Source organism: Sminthopsis crassicaudata, chromosome 2 (assembly GCF_048593235.1).
Source record: "Sminthopsis crassicaudata isolate SCR6 chromosome 2, ASM4859323v1, whole genome shotgun sequence".
Taxonomy (NCBI): domain Eukaryota; kingdom Metazoa; phylum Chordata; class Mammalia; order Dasyuromorphia; family Dasyuridae; genus Sminthopsis; species Sminthopsis crassicaudata.
This window is the reverse complement of record NC_133618.1, coordinates 646,176,116-646,193,897: the sequence shown is the minus strand read 5'-3', so window position 1 is coordinate 646,193,897 and position 17,782 is coordinate 646,176,116. Positions and strand designations below refer to the sequence as shown.

At 35.9% G+C, this 17,782-nt stretch overlaps 1 protein-coding gene across 1 annotated transcript in view; it reads left to right on the top strand.

Moving 5' to 3' along the window:
• The first annotated feature begins 13,292 nt into the window (after positions 1–13,292).
• SH2D4B (SH2 domain containing 4B) overlaps positions 13,293–17,782 on the top strand; it is a 137,381-nt gene continuing 132,891 nt past the window's right edge. The window contains exons 1-2 of the mRNA XM_074296651.1: positions 13,293–13,446; positions 14,090–14,237. Of these exons, the coding sequence (XP_074152752.1) occupies positions 13,346–13,446; positions 14,090–14,237 (249 nt within the window). The 5' untranslated portion in view covers positions 13,293–13,345. The remainder of the gene's footprint in view (positions 13,447–14,089; positions 14,238–17,782) is intronic.

Genomic DNA, 17,782 nt, shown 5'->3' with positions numbered 1-17,782 from the left:
GACCATCTGTCTTAATCTGCTGCCTCAGTTTTTGGAGAGGTTCTAATCTGGCTGCTTCCAATTTGGAAAAGAACAGTATATGGCTGGTTATTACCAGCCTTGTTGTTGTTTAGTCATGTCCAACTCTTTGTGACTCCATTTGAGATTTTCTTGGCAGAGATACTGGAGTGTTTATAATTTCCTTCTTCAGCTCATTTTAAGGATGAGGAAACTGAGGCAAACAGGGTTAAGTGACTTGCCCAGGGTTACATAGGTAGTAAAAGTCTGAAGCCAGACTTGAACTCAAGAAGATAAATCTTTATGATTTCAGACATGGTGCTCAATCCATTGCCCCATCCATCTCCGTCAGCCTAACTAAGCTTAAAGAAACTTGGCCCTAGGTAAGATGGAAGCCAGCAAGACTGTGAAAAAACTTGATTCAATGAATCTCTTCCATCCACAATCTATGATATATTTTAATGCACTTTAATTCAAATTCCATCTTTAAGCTACAAAAAGCCTAAATCAATTGTCAACCAATCTATAAGTATTTACAAAATGCCCCTGTGTACTACATATTTGGGATGCAAAGGCAAAAATGATATAAAGCAGTCCCCTGACCACTCAAAATCAGAAAAAAAGCTTTTCTGTTATTGACCTTAAAATGACCCATTCTCATAAAATATATCGATTTCTTAGATTAGGTGGAGGAGAAGGGAAAGGTGGCCAATTAGAAGGCACATTATAAACTATATATGATTTACTAGATTGAGGGCTTCTGCTTAACATCTCAGGGCTGTTTAAGAAATGTATCTGTGAATTAGGAAAAAAAAAAGGCTGAGAATAGAGAGCTCATTTTCTGGCACCTCTGGTCTATATGAGGATGATTGTTCCCACACTTTCTGGGTTTGGTCCCAGGTTTTAAACTGTTTCTCTTAAGAATACTTAACTAAGTCAGCTAATTTTAGCAATTAAGCTTAATTTAAATCTTGCTAATTTTAATAGCATTCATTTTTAGTATTTGCTATCCCTCCACCTGCCAACCATAAAATCATGTCTCACCCTCCTGTGTCTCACTGAGCTTTTTTTTCTAAGCTTCTGTTCAAGTAGGAGTCTGGACTTTTGCTTATCATCCATATTGTGCTATTCTCTGGTTGACTATGTGGGTTAATTTTGTTTTTCCAATGACACTGGAAATGCTATGATAGTGAGGACCACATCACACAACTCTTGAATCATCTACGGATTTGAAATCAGTTTTAGGCATAGATGAGCTGCTCAATTAATTGTTTATATGAATGTTTAGGAACATTTTGATGAGTAGCACATGGAATTTTTAACTTTAGTACATATATCTAGGATTGATAAGACAGATAGAAGTAAAAACAATACTGTATTTGGAGTCAGAAGTCTTGGTGTTAAAACGCAGCTAGGCACTTGGATTACCAAGTTGATTTTAGGAATATTATCTAATTTTCCAGAGTCCCAGTTTCCTTATCTTTAAAATGATGTAATGGGACTTAGATGATTTCTGAGGTGATTTGCAGCTCTAAATCTATAGTTCTAAAAATTAAGATAAGGAGGGAATCCAATTCTTCCATGGGAGAAAGCTGTGCAAAGTCATATCAATAGGAAATATAATGCCAAGTCCTCGGTGGGAACGGTTGTTGAGTCAATTTAGTTGGAACAGAAGATGGGTAAAAAAAGTGTAATATACAATGTCTATAAAGTGTGATTGGAAACAGATTGTAGAGAGATTTGGATTTTAAAAAAATCATATCTTAGAGATAGGTATATGCTGGAGTCAAATCAAAATGGTTCTAAAGATGGATTGTTAAATTTTTAGTGGAAATTTTGTAAGTGGTATAAATCGGAGCTTAGTTTACTGTTTTGTTGATTATCTAGATTTAAGAAAGATAAGGAGACAATGTTAAAATTCAGATTAAATTTAATTGTGTTATATATATGCATATAGTTAGTTTAATATTTATTTATTTAATATATTTTATTTAATTATTCAATATATTATACATTTTAAATATTTTATATTTTTATATTTTAAATATATTTTTGAATGTGTAATACAATAGTTATATACTATATATTATATACACACATACTATATATATATACATATACATATAAATGTATATATTTCCTCCCCTCTCTCCCAAAATCTGCTTGTTAAACATTTACCAGCACACCACTGCCTAGTGGTAATAGAAAAACATTGCAGAATTTTGTGCAAGAAATAACATTGTGAGTGTTGTGTTTTAGGATTGTTTGTCAGTTGTAGAGAGCTTGGAATGCAGAGCAAACTGATTAAAATACTGAAATTAATTAAGTAGCTGTTGAAATAATTTAGGTGACAGGTGATGAGGGTCTGAAGCAGATTAGTCAGTTGTGGATGAGAAAGGAAGACAATTACAACTGATTTTGAGATAGAATTGAGAAGCCTTGGTTGTAGTATTCTCTGGTTCTGTTTTCTTGTAGTTTCTGGGAGCAGGCTTCATTTCAGTTCAGTAATCACCACAAGAACAGCCAGGTATTAAAGTCCAGATTCTTTATTATCTCTTTCCTGGGGCTGGGCAGCTTTCTGGAGAGTCTTTCAGATCAGCCTTGTTCTTATTGGAGAAATGCAAGAGGAGAGCCTGCCCCCAAGATGGTGTGAGATGGGATGAAGGAATCGGAGTCCAAGGGCTTGTGCGTCAGCCTCCAGTCCAGTTGTCTTCTCTAGCTCTCTCTATGAATGAATCTAGCTGAGGCTCCCGGTTTATATGCTCTACACTGAATATATCACTAGGAACCATTACTTGTTGCAAGATTAAATCAATCATGCTGAATTTAGCTATTAAACATCATGATAAACTAGATAACCATTGTCTCATCAATTCCACTTAGTACATTGTAAGAATCCTTGTGTCAAGTTCAGAGTTCTGGCCCATAACACTTGGTGACTGATTAGACATGAGTGGTGATAGAAAGGACAAAGTCAAAGGTTATTCTAAGGTTGAGAATCTAGAAGGATAGCAAAGTTCTAAATAGAAATAGGGGAGTTGAAAGAGGAATAGGTTTAGGGTAGGCAGTTGTCCTCAAACTTTTTAAATAGGGGGCCAATCCGGAGGTCCGGACTATAGTAAAAACAAAAACTCACACTCTGTCTCCACCCCTCAGCCCATTTGCCAAAACCAGGCTGCCGCATAAATGTCCTCAGCGGGCCTCATGTGGCCCGCCAGCCATAGTTTGAGAATCCCTGGGGTATAGAGTGGACTTAACATTTAGATCATAAGGAGTTTCATATCAGAGATTATATTTAGAGCTAAATAAGACCTTGTGGGCTGTCTAAATCAAGCCCATTATTTTACAAATGTAGAAAATTAAGTTCGGAGATAGTAAATGTATTGATCACCTAAGAAATAAATGACATACTCAGAAGCTGAACCCAGGTTTTATGATAATCTTTCCACTGTATCCCATTGGATGCCAACGAAACGTTCAGGTGTAGATTTTCAGGAGGCAATGGACTACTTGGTCAAGTCAGTAAGCATTTACTAAATGCTTATTATGTGCCAGACATTGTGCTAAGTGCCACAGATAGACTAAAAGATGAAAAAAAAGTCCTTGCTTTCAAGAAATCCTTATTCTAAAGGGGAAGTCAATATTTAAATAACTATATAAAAACAATAAACACAAGTCATATAGAGATAATGGAAGGCCATCTGTAAGGGAAAGGCTAACTGGGAGGACCCTGAAAGGCCTTTAGCAAAAAGGTGGTATTTGAGCTGAGTCCTGAGACAATCTAAGGACACTAAGAAGCAGAGGGAAGATGGGAAAGAAAGGCATGGGGGACAGTCAGTGAAAAGGCAATGGATGGGAGATGGTGTGTTCTGTTTGAGAAATTGCAAACAGGTCAACATGACTGGATCAGAGTGGGTAAAAGATAGTAGTAAAAGAAAACAAGTAAGATCAAAAGAACTTTAAAGACTAGAATTTACATTTGATACTAGATGTTTTAGGGAAACATTGAAATTTATTGAGTAATGAGAAAACCGGTCAGACCTATAACTTAGAAAAATTACCTTGGCAGCTTCATGGTGAAAGGATAGATGAAAAGGGGGAGAGGCTCGAGGCAGGGAGAACAATTAGGGGCCATTGTACTAGTTAAGTAAATAAGGTATTGAACTACTATAGTGTCTATGTGAAGGGAAAGAAGGAGATGAATATGAGAGATGCTGTAAAGGTTGAAATGCCAAGACTGGTAACTGATTGGACAAGTGAGAGTAAGGCTTCAAGATTAACATCAAGGTAATTATCTAGGAGTATGGTGGTGCTCTTGATAATATAGAGAAGTTTGGAAGAGAAAAGAGTTTTTGGGAAAAAAGAATTGCTTTTGTTTTGGTTCTGTGGAGTTTGGTTTGCCTAGGATTCAGATGTCAAAAAGGCAATTTGTTCCATGTGAGAATTGCTCTGGAGAAAGTGTAAGGATAAATATAAAGATCTGAAACAATCTGCTTAGAAATAATAATTGAACTCATGAGAGCTAATGACACAATCAAATTTGAGAATTATAGAGAAGTAAGTCTAGAACAGGGAGTAGAATGACATTGATGAAGTCTCTGCAAAGGAGCCTGAGGAGAGGGATGACAACTGGCAGGAGAACCAAGGCCCTAGGTAGGCAGACAGATCCATTACAAATTAGAGCTAGTGAATTCAGGTATAAGTGATCAACCAGGTCAAATACTACAGAGGTCAAGCAGGATGATGATGATTGAGAAAAGGCTTTTAAGTATGGTGGTTAAGAGAAGGAAATAAAAGTGCCTACTATGTTCCAAGCACTACACTAAGTGCTTTGCAAATTTTACTACATTTGATCTTCATAATAATTCTGGAAGATAGCAGTCATTAATTCCATTTTGTAGTTGATGAAACTGAAGCAGAAAGAAGTAAAGTGATTTGTCAGGGCCACATCCCTAGTCCATATTTGAATTTAAGTGTCTGAGTTCAGGTCCAGTGCTCTGTCCATTGCACAACCTAGCTACTGATGAGATCAGGAACTTTGGAAGAAGTAGTTTCAGTTAATGAGGTTGAAAGTTATATCTTAGGACATTCAGAAGAAAATTAGGGGGGGGGTGGAGAAAACTGGATCCAAGAATTGATAGCTTTTTTAGGAGGTTTGGCTGAGAAGGAGAAAAGTGATCTAGGACAATAATTTGGATGAAAAAATCCAGTGAAATAATTTTTTAGGAGGAGGAAGACCTACTAACTGTAAAAGACCTAATAGATACAAAGAGATTTGTTAGGTTCTTACTAAGTGCTAATGAGATAATGAGATAGTGGGTTTTTACTAAGTGCTAAATCGGTACTTGACAATTTTCTAGTTCCAACCTTTCCTGATAGTTTGACTTGTGAATTCCTGGGGAAGAGCTTGCATGCTTGGGAGGAGCAAGTTCATTGGTTGAAGTGGTTCTTCCCAGAAGCCCTTGTATTATCCCACACCCATTCTCTGGGAGGATAAAGAGGGCAGCACTCCAGAGATAGAGAGTCTCTCTGCTCTAGACCAGGCTTGACTCGGCTCTCTGCAGGAAGGGAAGTCACTTCTCTGGATGAGAGTTAACTGCAACTGTCTGTAGACAACGGTTCTCTACAGGAAGAAGAATCTGTCTGAGAGATTTGAGTTGACACAGAAGATCTCCTCCCAGAGAGAGATCAGCAGCTTTTGGAGACAACAGCACATTACAGAGATTGATAACTAGTGAAAGATTAGGGATAAAGAGACAATCTGCTGGAGAATATAGGGATGGAATGAATAAAAGCTATAGGTAGGGGCATTGGCTTCAGACACTGAACTGGAGGAGATAATGGGGGAGCTATCTGAGTAATATAAAATAAGGAGAAATGAAGGAAGTTTCAAGATTTTCAGTGTAGTATGAAGCTATGTCCTCAGCTAAGAGTGTGACAAGATAGGTGCTGTAGGAAGCTTGAGGAGAGATGAGAGGGTTTGCAATAGCCACTGTGGAGAGTAGAATTGTGAACTGATAAAGGAGAAGTAAAATGATTGCTTTGTTGAAGTGACAGCTTAGTAGAAATTGGGTAACAGAAATTTGTTGTGGAGCCTTTCAATATAGTTTTGTGCTTTCTTTTAGTTCTGTTCAGAAGCATGTGGGTAGAAGCAAAGCAGATGGTAGGTATAATCACAATTAGAGTTTTGGTAAGGCATAATCAATAATAGGACAAACGACAGGGAATTTAAGTTTAGGACATTTAATTTATCAAGAAATGAGATAAGGAAGGTAGGAGAGTGATGACTTGAAAAAATATTGAAATTTGGAAGAAAAAAGGTCACAATGAAGATCAAAGGACAGGCATTATAGGATGTTGAAGCATAAGAAAAATAATGATCAGATAAAGGAATACCATAATTTGTGAATATCAAAGTGGAGCACATGATTAATGATCTCTCTGTGTAGCACAGGTGTACTCCACTAGTAGGTCATAGAAACTGGGTAGATTGAGCAATTAGGAAATTAAGGTATTATGGAGAGAATCAGCCTACAGGAAGTCCTCTAGTATGAGAGCAGGATTAAGGAGGTGAGAAAGGGAAGGGAAACAAGACTGGTCTTATTTCTATGTTAGGGCAATACTGGAGATGCCTTTGGCACAGAATTAGAGGTAACCAAGAGTAGTAATAGATGTATAACTTCACAGAAATTTGTAAGCCTTAAACTGATCTATAAATGTGAGCTGTTATTACTAATATGGATAAATTGAATTTTTTTCAGCCACATTTTTTGTGCTTTTCATCCCCAATCCCATCTTTTTTGTCTTCTTTTTTCTGAGCTCTTTATATCCATTGTTTTTGCTCCTGCCTCTTGAGTGAATCTTTTCATTTCCCTAATCATTCCTTCTTTTGGACTTCCTCCAGGGCACCCTTACTCTCTTGCCTCAGAGATGCGTCAAAGGTGGTACAGAGTTTCAGCCCTCCTTACCCCACTGAGCTACGATCTCCTGCCTCTTCTGTAACTCAAACCCATATAGCTTGGGCTGCAGCTCAATATAGCCTGAGTGCTTTGGCTGAGGTTGAGTGCAGCAGATGCAGCTACATTCCTTGCTATCACCCTGTCATCTAGTATTCCTGCTTTCCAGGTTTCTCTCACCTGGGAGCTAACAAAGCTTTACATTATTTTTATCAATGAGAGTTGGATTTGACATTTTTCTTACTCAGAGTTTAATTTTTTCATTTTAATTTTCACACTCATTTTCTTTACTTTTTAAGACCTCTGAATTGATAGTGGGTATCCACAAACATTCCCATGAGAAACCTTTGTGGATATCGTGATCTTTCTCCCTTTTCATAAAATTGTTAAGTTGTTCAAAGTTACCTGTACCTGCCAGAGTGCTATTAGGGGAGATACTGAGTCACAGAATCATAGATTGTGAGAGTTGGAGAAAATCTCAGTGGCCATTCAACTTATAGCTTCAACCCCTTTTCAACAGAAATTTTTATGAGACTCCAGATGTGTATGTAAAAAAATATAAATCAAATATAATAAATCATAATTTCTTGATCCCCACATTGATTTATGTGGAGTCATGACCCATAGTATAAAAAGTTTTGATAACTCATTCTTAATGAGATATGGGTCAGGAGAACTCTTTTGGTGTTACTCATATTATGTTATTTAGGTGACCTGTGTGTCTATGACTGGTTTTATTATAGATCTGTTTGTTTTACTAGTTATATTCCTCTTAAAAATAAAATAAGATGCAAAATCACCTTGTATCTCTCTCTCTCTCTCTCTCTCTCTCTCTCTCTCTCTCTCTCTCTCTGTCTTTGTCCGTGACTGTCTTTCTCTGTCTGTCTCTCTGTCTCTGTCTCTGTCTCTGTCTCTGTCTCTGTCTCTGTCTCTCTCTCTCTCTCAATCTCTCTCTCTCTCTCTCTCTCTCTCTCTCTCTCTCTCTCTCTCTCTCTCTCTCTCTCTGTCTTTGTCCGTGACTGTCTTTCTCTGTCTGTCTCTCTGTCTCTCTGTCTCTCTCTCTCAATCTCTCTCTCTCTCTCTCTCTCTCTCTCTCTCTCTCTCTCTCTCTCTCTCTCTCTTTGTCCGTGACTGTCTTTCTCTGTCTGTCTCTCTGTCTCTCTGTCTCTCTGTCTCTCTGTCTCTGTCTCTCTGTCTCTCTGTCTCTGTCTCTCTCTCTCTCTCTCTCTCTCTCTCTCTCTCTCTCTCTCTGTTTCTCTGTCTGTCTGTCTCTGTCTCTATCTCTTTCTCTGCCTTTTTCTGTCTCTGTCTCTGTCTCTCTCCCTCCCTCCACCATACTGTTAGTTGAGCACATTGTGAATAAGGCCAAAACAATTGAGCTCATTCCCATTTGAGCCAATTACTTTTTTCTGGTGCATGATTGAAGATCATGCCTTTGGCCTACTTGGAATAGCCATTGGATTCAGGATCAGGAGTCCTGGTATTAAAACCTGGCTTTGCCATGGATGGCATATGTTAACTTGCCCAAATCAAGTTTTTCTGAAATTTAGTTTTCTTACCTATAAAAAGGATGGAAGTGGGGTAGTGATGGTAGGTGACCACTAAAGAATCTTGAGATCATAGGATCATCCAAAAGTCCATTACCCTTATTTTAAATATGAAGAAACTGAGGGTCTGTCAGGTTGTGACTTGCTCAAAATCTCACAATTATTAAAAGTAAGGCCAGATATCAAGTTATCTGACTCTAAATCCTACATGTTTTACATTATACCATGATATAAATACATGTGCTATAACATTGAAGAGTTGGGTAAACATCACAAGTGTATATATCCACAATAAATAAATTCATGTCATGATATTGACACAGACAATATCAAATAGCATATAACTTAATGTGAAATGAGCAATTAAGGGACTGTTTTTGAGCTTTTTATCTCATCTTATTCATTTTATTTTTAACAATTGGGTCTCAGTCCCACTTTGATCAGTATGGACGCTCTAATTTCTTATTGGAAATGGTTTGCCCTTCCTTAGGAAACCTTTTACTCTTCCTCTTATTCTTCCTCATTATCCATTCCTAGGGACACACCATTTTAATGCCAAAATTAATGTAGTTATCAAATCAAATTAGTTTACTGCTGCTTACAATACCTAAGCTTAAGAAATCCACCAGCCTCAGTCTCCCTGGTAGCAGGAATTACAAGAAAAACTATTATACCCACTTCAGGGAGTGTTATGAAATATTGGAGGATCAGGAGAATAATTTTAGTGAAATTTTTTAGGAGGAAGTATGACTTAGTTTAGATCTTGAAAGATCAATAGAATTAGGACAAGTAGATGTGCATCTGGGGATAATTTTGTGAGCAAAGAAATAGAGGAAGTTAGTAAGGGAATCTTATTAATTATGACCTATCAAAAAAAGTCAACAAGAAATCAATCAAAATCTTTTAAATATCTACAATGAGTTAGGCACATATGCTAAGCACTGGGAATACTAAGAAAATTTTAAAAAAGAATATTTGTTCTCAAGAAATTTACATTCTTTTGGGAGACACATCATACAAATAATTATGAACACAAATGTAAATGCAAGGTAATTTCAGAGGGAAGGCACTGATAATTGTGAGGGGGACATAGAGAAAGGCTTCTGGCAGAAGGTAAGATTTAGGTTGAGTTGTAAAGAAAGCTATGGAAGTCAGGAAGTGGAGATAAGGTAGGACAGTATTCCAGGCTTGAAGGATAGCCAATGAAAAGGCATGGGTTTGGGAGATGCAGTATTTGAGGAATAGCGTGAAGGTCAATATGTTGGACTATAGGAAGAGGTAAATAAGAAAACTGGAAAGGTAGAATGAGGCCAGAAAATTAAGGTCCTTAAAAGTCAAATATGATTTTGTTTGATCTTAGAAATAACAGAGAGTCACTAGAATTTACTTGAGTTGCGGGTTCAGACCTGAGTTTTAATAACTTTGACAGCTGAGTGGAGGATAGACTGCAGTGGAGAAAGAATTGAGGCAAGGATGCCAGTCAGCAAGATGTTGCAATAATACAGTTCAGGTGTGAGGTGATGAAGGTCTGCATTAGGGTGGCATCTGTAAGAACAGAAATACATGAGACATGTTGTAAAGGTAGAAGTGCTAATATTTGGAATGAATATTTGAGTAGATGAATAAAACAATAGTTTGGGTATGTGAACTGAGTATAAGTGAGGAATCAAGGGTGATATCTAAATTATGAGTCTTGGAGATTGGGAGAATGGTTGTGAAAATAACAAGAAAGTTGGAAAGTGGGGAAAGTTTTGTTGGGAAAATATAATGAGCCCTATTTTGGACTATTAAATTTATGATATCTACAAGACATCCAGTTTGAGATGTCCAAAGGCAGCTGATCACAAATGGAGATCAAGAGAGAAATTAAGGCTGAATAAACAGAGAATCTGAGAGTTGATATGATTAATAAGATAATTTAGACTGAAAAGAGAAGGTCTAGGACAGACTCTTAGATTGATCTATGCTGTCACTGATGAGGCTATTCTATCACCAATTACCATTTCTATAGAGATAATTTCCTGATGTATATATCCAGCCTTGTCTTCTTTCTTGAGTTCTAGTCATAGACTACAAACTGTCTCCTTGGGCATTTTAAATATTCCTTCCTGTAGACATCTCAATGTCAACATGTCCAAAACATTATTCTCCTTCCCGTCTTTTTTTTTCTGAACTTCTCTATTTCTCTTAAAAGACATTTTCTAGTCACCCAAATTTCCATTGCCAGTGTCATAAATGGGTCCTCATTTTGCTTTATCCCATGCATCCATTTAGTTGCCAAGTCTCATTGAATCTACCTCCACAACAAAACAAATATTTGTTTCCTTCTATTCACTTATACCACCAGTACCTACTTCTAGCACCAATCACTTACTGCCTGAACTCTTGATATAGACTCCTAATGGGTCCTTCCCTTTCTAATCCATTTTTCACATAGCTTCCAAAGAGAAATTGCTGGAGTACAGATTCAGCCTTGTCATTCTCCGCAAGTCCCTCAAAACAACAACAACAACAACAACAAGAACAACAAAATGCTCCACTGGATTCCTGTTGCCCCTGGGATTAAATGCAAACTCTTCTGTTTAGACTTTAAAAACCTTTGCAATTTGTGTTTTGTCAGCCTTTCCAGGTTTATTACATATTACTCCCCTTTCCATTCTATATGGTTCATTCAAACTGACCTTCCTTGCTATTTCTCACTGATTGCACTCCATCTTCAACATCTGAGGCTTTGCCCAGGCTTTTTATATGCCTATAAAACATTCCTTTCCCATTTCCATCTCTTATAATTCCTAGCATCCAGCTACAACCATAGGGAAAAATATGTCAAAACACTAATATTTAGAGAAATGTCAATTAAAAAATTCCTATGTTCCATTTCATACCCATCACTTTGGCAAGGATGAACAAAAAAAAAAAAGAAAAATAGAAACAATTACAATTATTAGAGGGACTATGGGAAAGCACAACTGTTATGCCCAACTGTTGGTGAAGTTGTGAATTGATCAACCATTCTGGAAAGTAATTTGGTATTATGCCCCCAAATTGTTTGTACAAGTTGACTTAGTAATGTCACTGTTAGGCATATACTCAAGAGATCAAAGAAAGAGGAAAAAACTTGTCTCTCTCTTTCTCTGTGTGTATGTGTGTAGCAGCTCACAACTGGAAACTAAGGGGCGCCTATTAAGTGAAAAATGGCAGAACAACTTTTGGCATATAAATACAATAAATATTATTATACCATAAGAAATGAAGAAAGAGACAATTTTAGAGAAACAGAGAATGTTATATAAACTGATGCTGAATTTAGTGAATAGAATTAAGAGAAAAATTTATTTAACATTGTAAAGTAAAACAACAGGGCATCTGAGTGGCACAGTACATGAGTGCCAGACCTGGAGTCAAGAAGACTCATCCTCCTGAGTTTTGTAATTTCTTGATCAATTAAATCTTTCTTATACATTAAGACTCCCTTTTTATTCAAGTGTCTCCCTAGTATCTTTATGATCGAAATGCTTCAGTTTATCATTTACAGTTCCTTACAGTGAAGTCCCTTTTAACTTTTCTAGTCTTGGAAGAATGTGCTAGGGACATACAAAAAACTTAATAAATGTTTACTGACAGCCTTACTGATTCTTGTCAATGGCTTCTTATGTGTTTGCTGAAGAGAAGTCTACTTGATGTGCTGGGGGGAGGGATCTTCATTGATTTCTTTTGACATTGTGAACAGACCAGTGAAACACACAATCTGTCCATTGATAATCTCTTTTCATGTGACTATCCCAATTTCTTTTTTTATTAGGCATCTATTTGATCTTATATAATATATATGTATATATTATATATGTACATAAAATCTCTCTTTATGGCAATATCTGTTGTTAAACCAAACAATTTGAAGTCTACAAAGTGACCTAATCTCTCTACTTCTGGCCAGACTAGCATATCTGAGATCAAGACTCACTCCTTGGCCTATATGATCTAGTATATATGGTTCTGCCTTTATAGTTATACTTATTTAAAAGGTATTCCCAGAAGATTCTGGGAATTTGGCAGAGTAGATCAGACTTATAATTTTTCCCCAAAACAAGAGGCAGTGTGGTACTGAGGTCATAGTGCTCTGTGGGGAGACAGGAGATCTGGGTTTAAATCTCTTTTTTTTCCTCTCTTTTTATCTATTATCTATAGTCTATATGTATATAGGCATACACACACTTACATATGTCTTTTATATTTGACCTTAATTAAAATTTTTTTGAGTTTCAAATTCTCTTTATTCCTGTCCCTCCTTTATCTCAAATCTTATTCCAAATCTTGCCTTTAAAAAAATTTACTAGTTGATGTTAGGGAAAAACAAAACAAAACAAAAGCTTTTAAATAATCAGCTATTCAAAAATATTGTGCTGCTCTAGGAGGTAGTAGATTTCTTCTCATTGGTGGTCTCCAAGAAAAAATTGAAAGTACATTAATAATGTTGATTGTTTGCTATGGACAGTTCACCATTTCTATCAGAATTATCATATCTTCACTTGGAAAATTGAGAGAAGTCTTCTGATATCTACCTTATAGATTTATTGCAAGAAAATTGTTTTGTAAATATAAATGAGTGGTTATCATTTGATTTTGCATTTCTCCCAGTGTCTAGCATAGATACTTCATATGTACTTATTAAATTGAATTAATGTCCCATTTGGTGTTAATATATGTATTTGCTTCAGCTATTTCCTAGCCAACTGACCTTGTATTATTTTCCTTTCCCCCTCTCTTTTTGGGGTGTATATCACAGCAAACAATAAGCACATTCAATGGCTTCATGGGATTGATGGTGAAGTTTGGGTCTGGATTATGGGAGAAGCCCCAGGCGACAAGCCATATGAACAGATTTCGGAGGAGCTGATAGCAGAAAGGGCAAGACGACAGGCTCAGAAGGAGGCCGAGGAACTCTGGTGAGGGGGCATAAAAATGATGTCATGGAAAGGGCACTGATTGGGACAACAGAGGATCTATAGTCTAAATTTCATCCCTGACACTTTTTAGCTAATTAACCTTGAGAAAAGCATTTTACCTCCTTTCCCTATAAATTAAGAGGTTGGACAAAATGAATTCCAATCTCCTTTTCTATTTTAAATCCTGTCATTTTATGCCCATGTGTGATGAAGGGAAGCCAAAATGGTGGCAAGATTACAGGTTTTGTAAAATTCAGGATTTAAATGGATTGGTTTCTTGGCAGATCCTGATGTGACAGTCTTGCAGTTAGTTAGCTTTCTGAGTAGAAGAGTAGATTAAGACAGTCTAGGAAGGTTTATCCAAGGGCCTTCTCGAAGCATAATTAGCAAGGTCTAAAATTTTGGAGCAGGCTCATTATACTATTGGATTTTTCTCTCCTTATTTCACTTTTCAGACTGTCACAAAGTTGTTCAGTTCCCACAGTGATTTTATCCAGGATTTGCTTCAAAATCCAATTTTTTTGTTCTCTCATACTGGAAATTCAAATGGCAATTGTATCTGGGTATTTTTTTTAAAGTTACCTTCTTTTTTGGTTGCTTGTTTCAAAATAAGTGCTTATATTTATTGGTCTTCTCTTGGAAGGCGACAAAAGGAGGCAGAAATCACAAAGAAATTCCGGGATGCTATGGCAAATGAGAAGGCTCGGATCTTGGCAGAGAAATGGAAAGTAGAGATGGAAGACCGCAAAGCAGCCAAAATTCTAGAAGAGAAGATCCATGAGGAATTCAAGGTTGGCCAATGGAAATTTAGTAGCATTCGCCTTTACTCTTTAGAGTCTTTACTCTGAAGATAGAAAGGAACTGTGATTACTTATAAAACTGTGGGTTCTTGAGTGTTTATTAAATTATAGATTTCAGAAATAAAGAAAAATGGGCTCTGGTCCACCCTTTTATTTTACAGGTGAGGAAACTAATGTCTTGAGAGGGTTACTCTCAACATCACCTGCTTGTGATTTATATCTATATCAGAGAACCATAAAATTTAGAACTAAAGGGGACTTCAGAGGCCAATGGATTCAAATCATACACAAAAGCAACCTACACTATTAATTAGCATGCTTGAAGACCTCCAATGAGGAGAAATCTACTACCTCCCAGGGTAACCCATTCTGCTTCTCAAAAGTTCTTATTGTTAGGAAGTTTTTTCCAGACATGAAGTTTGAATTTTCTCTTTTGCAATTTTTACCCATTGCTATTAGTTCTACCCTCAAAGGAAAAATGAAAACAAGAGTAATTTTTCTTCCATATTCCTCCTAAGTTTTCCCTCATGCCTTTAAACAAATAAAGGTATGTATAATGAAAATATTTTGCTCAGGTAATAAAAATAGCTTATATTTATGTAACACTTTAAGATTTGCAGGTATTTCATTTGATTAATTAATGCTCTGAGAAAGCAACTATTATCATTCCCATTTTACAGATAAAAAAAAAACGATGTTTAGATTTATAAGTGACCAAATGTTCAAAGCTGGATATAAATGAATGAATGAATGATAAATAGATGGATGGATAAGTGAAAGAATAGATGAAAAAGGCTGTATAATAAATTTACTTCATACAAAGTATTGCACTAAGTGCAAAGGATTTAAACAGATAAAAGAGAGTCCTTGCTGTCACGAATCTCAAATTCTAATAAGAGAGATGATTTGTGTTAGAGGGTTCAGCTATAAGTCACCTGAGAAGGTCCATTGGTCCTTTGGGTACAGCAACAAAGCTGACAATAATGTATCTTTTTTTTTTAATTTAAATGTCATTTGAACTCAGAGTCTTCTTAATCTCTGGCCTTTAATCTCTGGCTTACAGCTTTATTTTATCCACTATGTCATTCCCTTAGGTACCTGATTGGAGAATAATGAAAATAACTCACAGTCATATTGAGCTTTAAGATTTCCAAAAACACTGCCCTCACAACAATTCTATGATATAGGTACTATCGATGATACTATTATTTTCTTTTTTATATCTAGGCACAATTAGTGTGGATAAGAAATGTCTCAAAGTGTTCTCAATATCTCAATTCACACACTATATTTCCATTGCTCTGGAACCAATGACCATATTTCACAAATTTGTAATTGCACATAGTGCAAAGTATCTGAGGCTAAGCAATTCACTTGAAGTACCATAAGTTGTAACTGTTGATGCTAAGTCTAAGTTCTTGTGTTTGGACTTCAAGGCCAGGATGCTTTCCATTTCACTTTAGCTCTTGGTGTTGTCTGTGGGTAGAACACAATTAATCTTCTTTTTTTCTATTTTTTTCTTTCTTGGTTCTGGAGTAGGCAGTATTTTCCATAATTCATCATCATAGCTTAAATTGTCCCTCATTCTTGTTTGTAGAAGATCACAATGTTGATTTCTTCTTACAGCACATGTATCTACCCTCCAATTCTTTCAAATCTTGGACTCCTTATATATGTTAGAAAGTTGTACCACTTAGTATCACTATTACTAAATATGTGTTAAAGTCTTTAGCTATGGGAAGTTAGATATTAATTTAACTGTTTTTGAAAGGACAGCAATTAATTTAACAGATTCACAGAACTAATTTAATAGCTATATTATTGAATTTATCTGGAACTCAAAATGTAATTGAAATCCTTTGCTTTCTAAATGGGCTAAGAGACTGACTAGAAACCAAAGAATTTCAATTATTATTATTTACTTTTTGGACTGTATTTTAGAATCTTTAAAAATTCTTTGTAGACAAGAACTGAACTGCTTCTCTTATAAGACAACAAACAGTCAACTATTTTAGGTATCTGGCTCATTTTAAAGAAATAGACAAATATCTTCTTGTCAATTTTTTACTAAAATTTTTGCCCAATGTCAGTTTAAAATGATACATAGAGAGAAAAAGCTATAACTTGGTTCTTTTAATTTATTTTTATTTCCTTATTTGCCATGTTGCAAAAAGGCAATAAAAACAAAGTGAAAAAGAGTATGCTTCAATCTGAACTCAGAGTTCAACAGGAATCTGTTACTATATACAATGTTCCCCTGATTCCATTCACTTCACTTTGCATCAGTTTATATCTCTTCCTAGGTTTTTCTGAAGCCACCCTGCTCATTGGTTTTCCTTCGTTCCTTCGTTCCTTTCCTTTTTTTTTTTTTTTTTTTTTTTGCATTTTCTATCCTAAGTTTATTGGTATTGATTACTTTGGATCACTGAACTGCTGAGAAAAAGCACATCTTTTATAATTGATTATCACATAATCTTGCTGTTACTATGTACAATGCATTCCTGGTTCTATTTGTTTCACTCAGCATCACCTCATGTAAATCTTTCCAGACCTTTCTAAAATTAGCTTGTTCATTATTTTTATAGAACAATAATATTCTATTACCTTCATATACCACAACTTGTTTAGCCATTCCCCAAATAATAGCTTTTTCCAATTCTTTACCACCACAAAAAAGCTGCTACATTTTTGTACATGTGGGTATTTTCCTCTCCTTTATGATTTCCTTGGGCTCATCCTTTCTTATAATATAATAGTATTCCATTACAATTTGCTATAATTTGTTCAGTCATTCCCCAATTGATTAGCATCCCCTCAATTTCCAATTCTTTGCCACCACAAAAAGAACTGCTATAAATATTTTTGTACATATTGATCCTTTCCCCTTTTTTGATCTCTTTGGGATATAAATCTAGCAATGATATTTGTGAGTTAAAGGGTATGCACAGTGTTATAGCCCTTTGGGCATGGCTCTAAATTATTTTTCAGAATGGTTGAATCTGTTCACATCTCCACCAAAAATACATTGACGTCCCTATTTTTGGGTTGTAATTTTATTCTATCCCAAACAGTTCTGACCTGCAATGGGCATGGACATTTTTTCCCCTTCCTTGGAGTATAAAATCCAATTTTAAGGCCCATAATTTTGTTCCTAATATGTACAATATTAGAAGACATTTAGCCTAATTTTTTCCTTCTTTTTTTAAATAGTTTTTATTTACCAGATATATGCATGGGCAATTTTACAGCATTGACAGTTACCAAACCCTTTGTTCCAATTTTTCCCCTCCTTCCCCCCCCCCAGATGGCAGGTTGACCAATACATGTTCAATATGTTAAAGTATAAATTAAATAAAATATATGTATACATGTCCAAACAGTTGTTTTGCTGTCCAAAAAGAATCAGACTTTGAAACAGTGTTCAATTAGCCTGTGAAATCCAAAATGCAGACAGACAAAAATAGAGGGATTAGGAATTCTATGTAGTGGTTCATAGTCATCTCCCAGAGTTCTTTTGCTGGGTGTAGCTGGTTCAG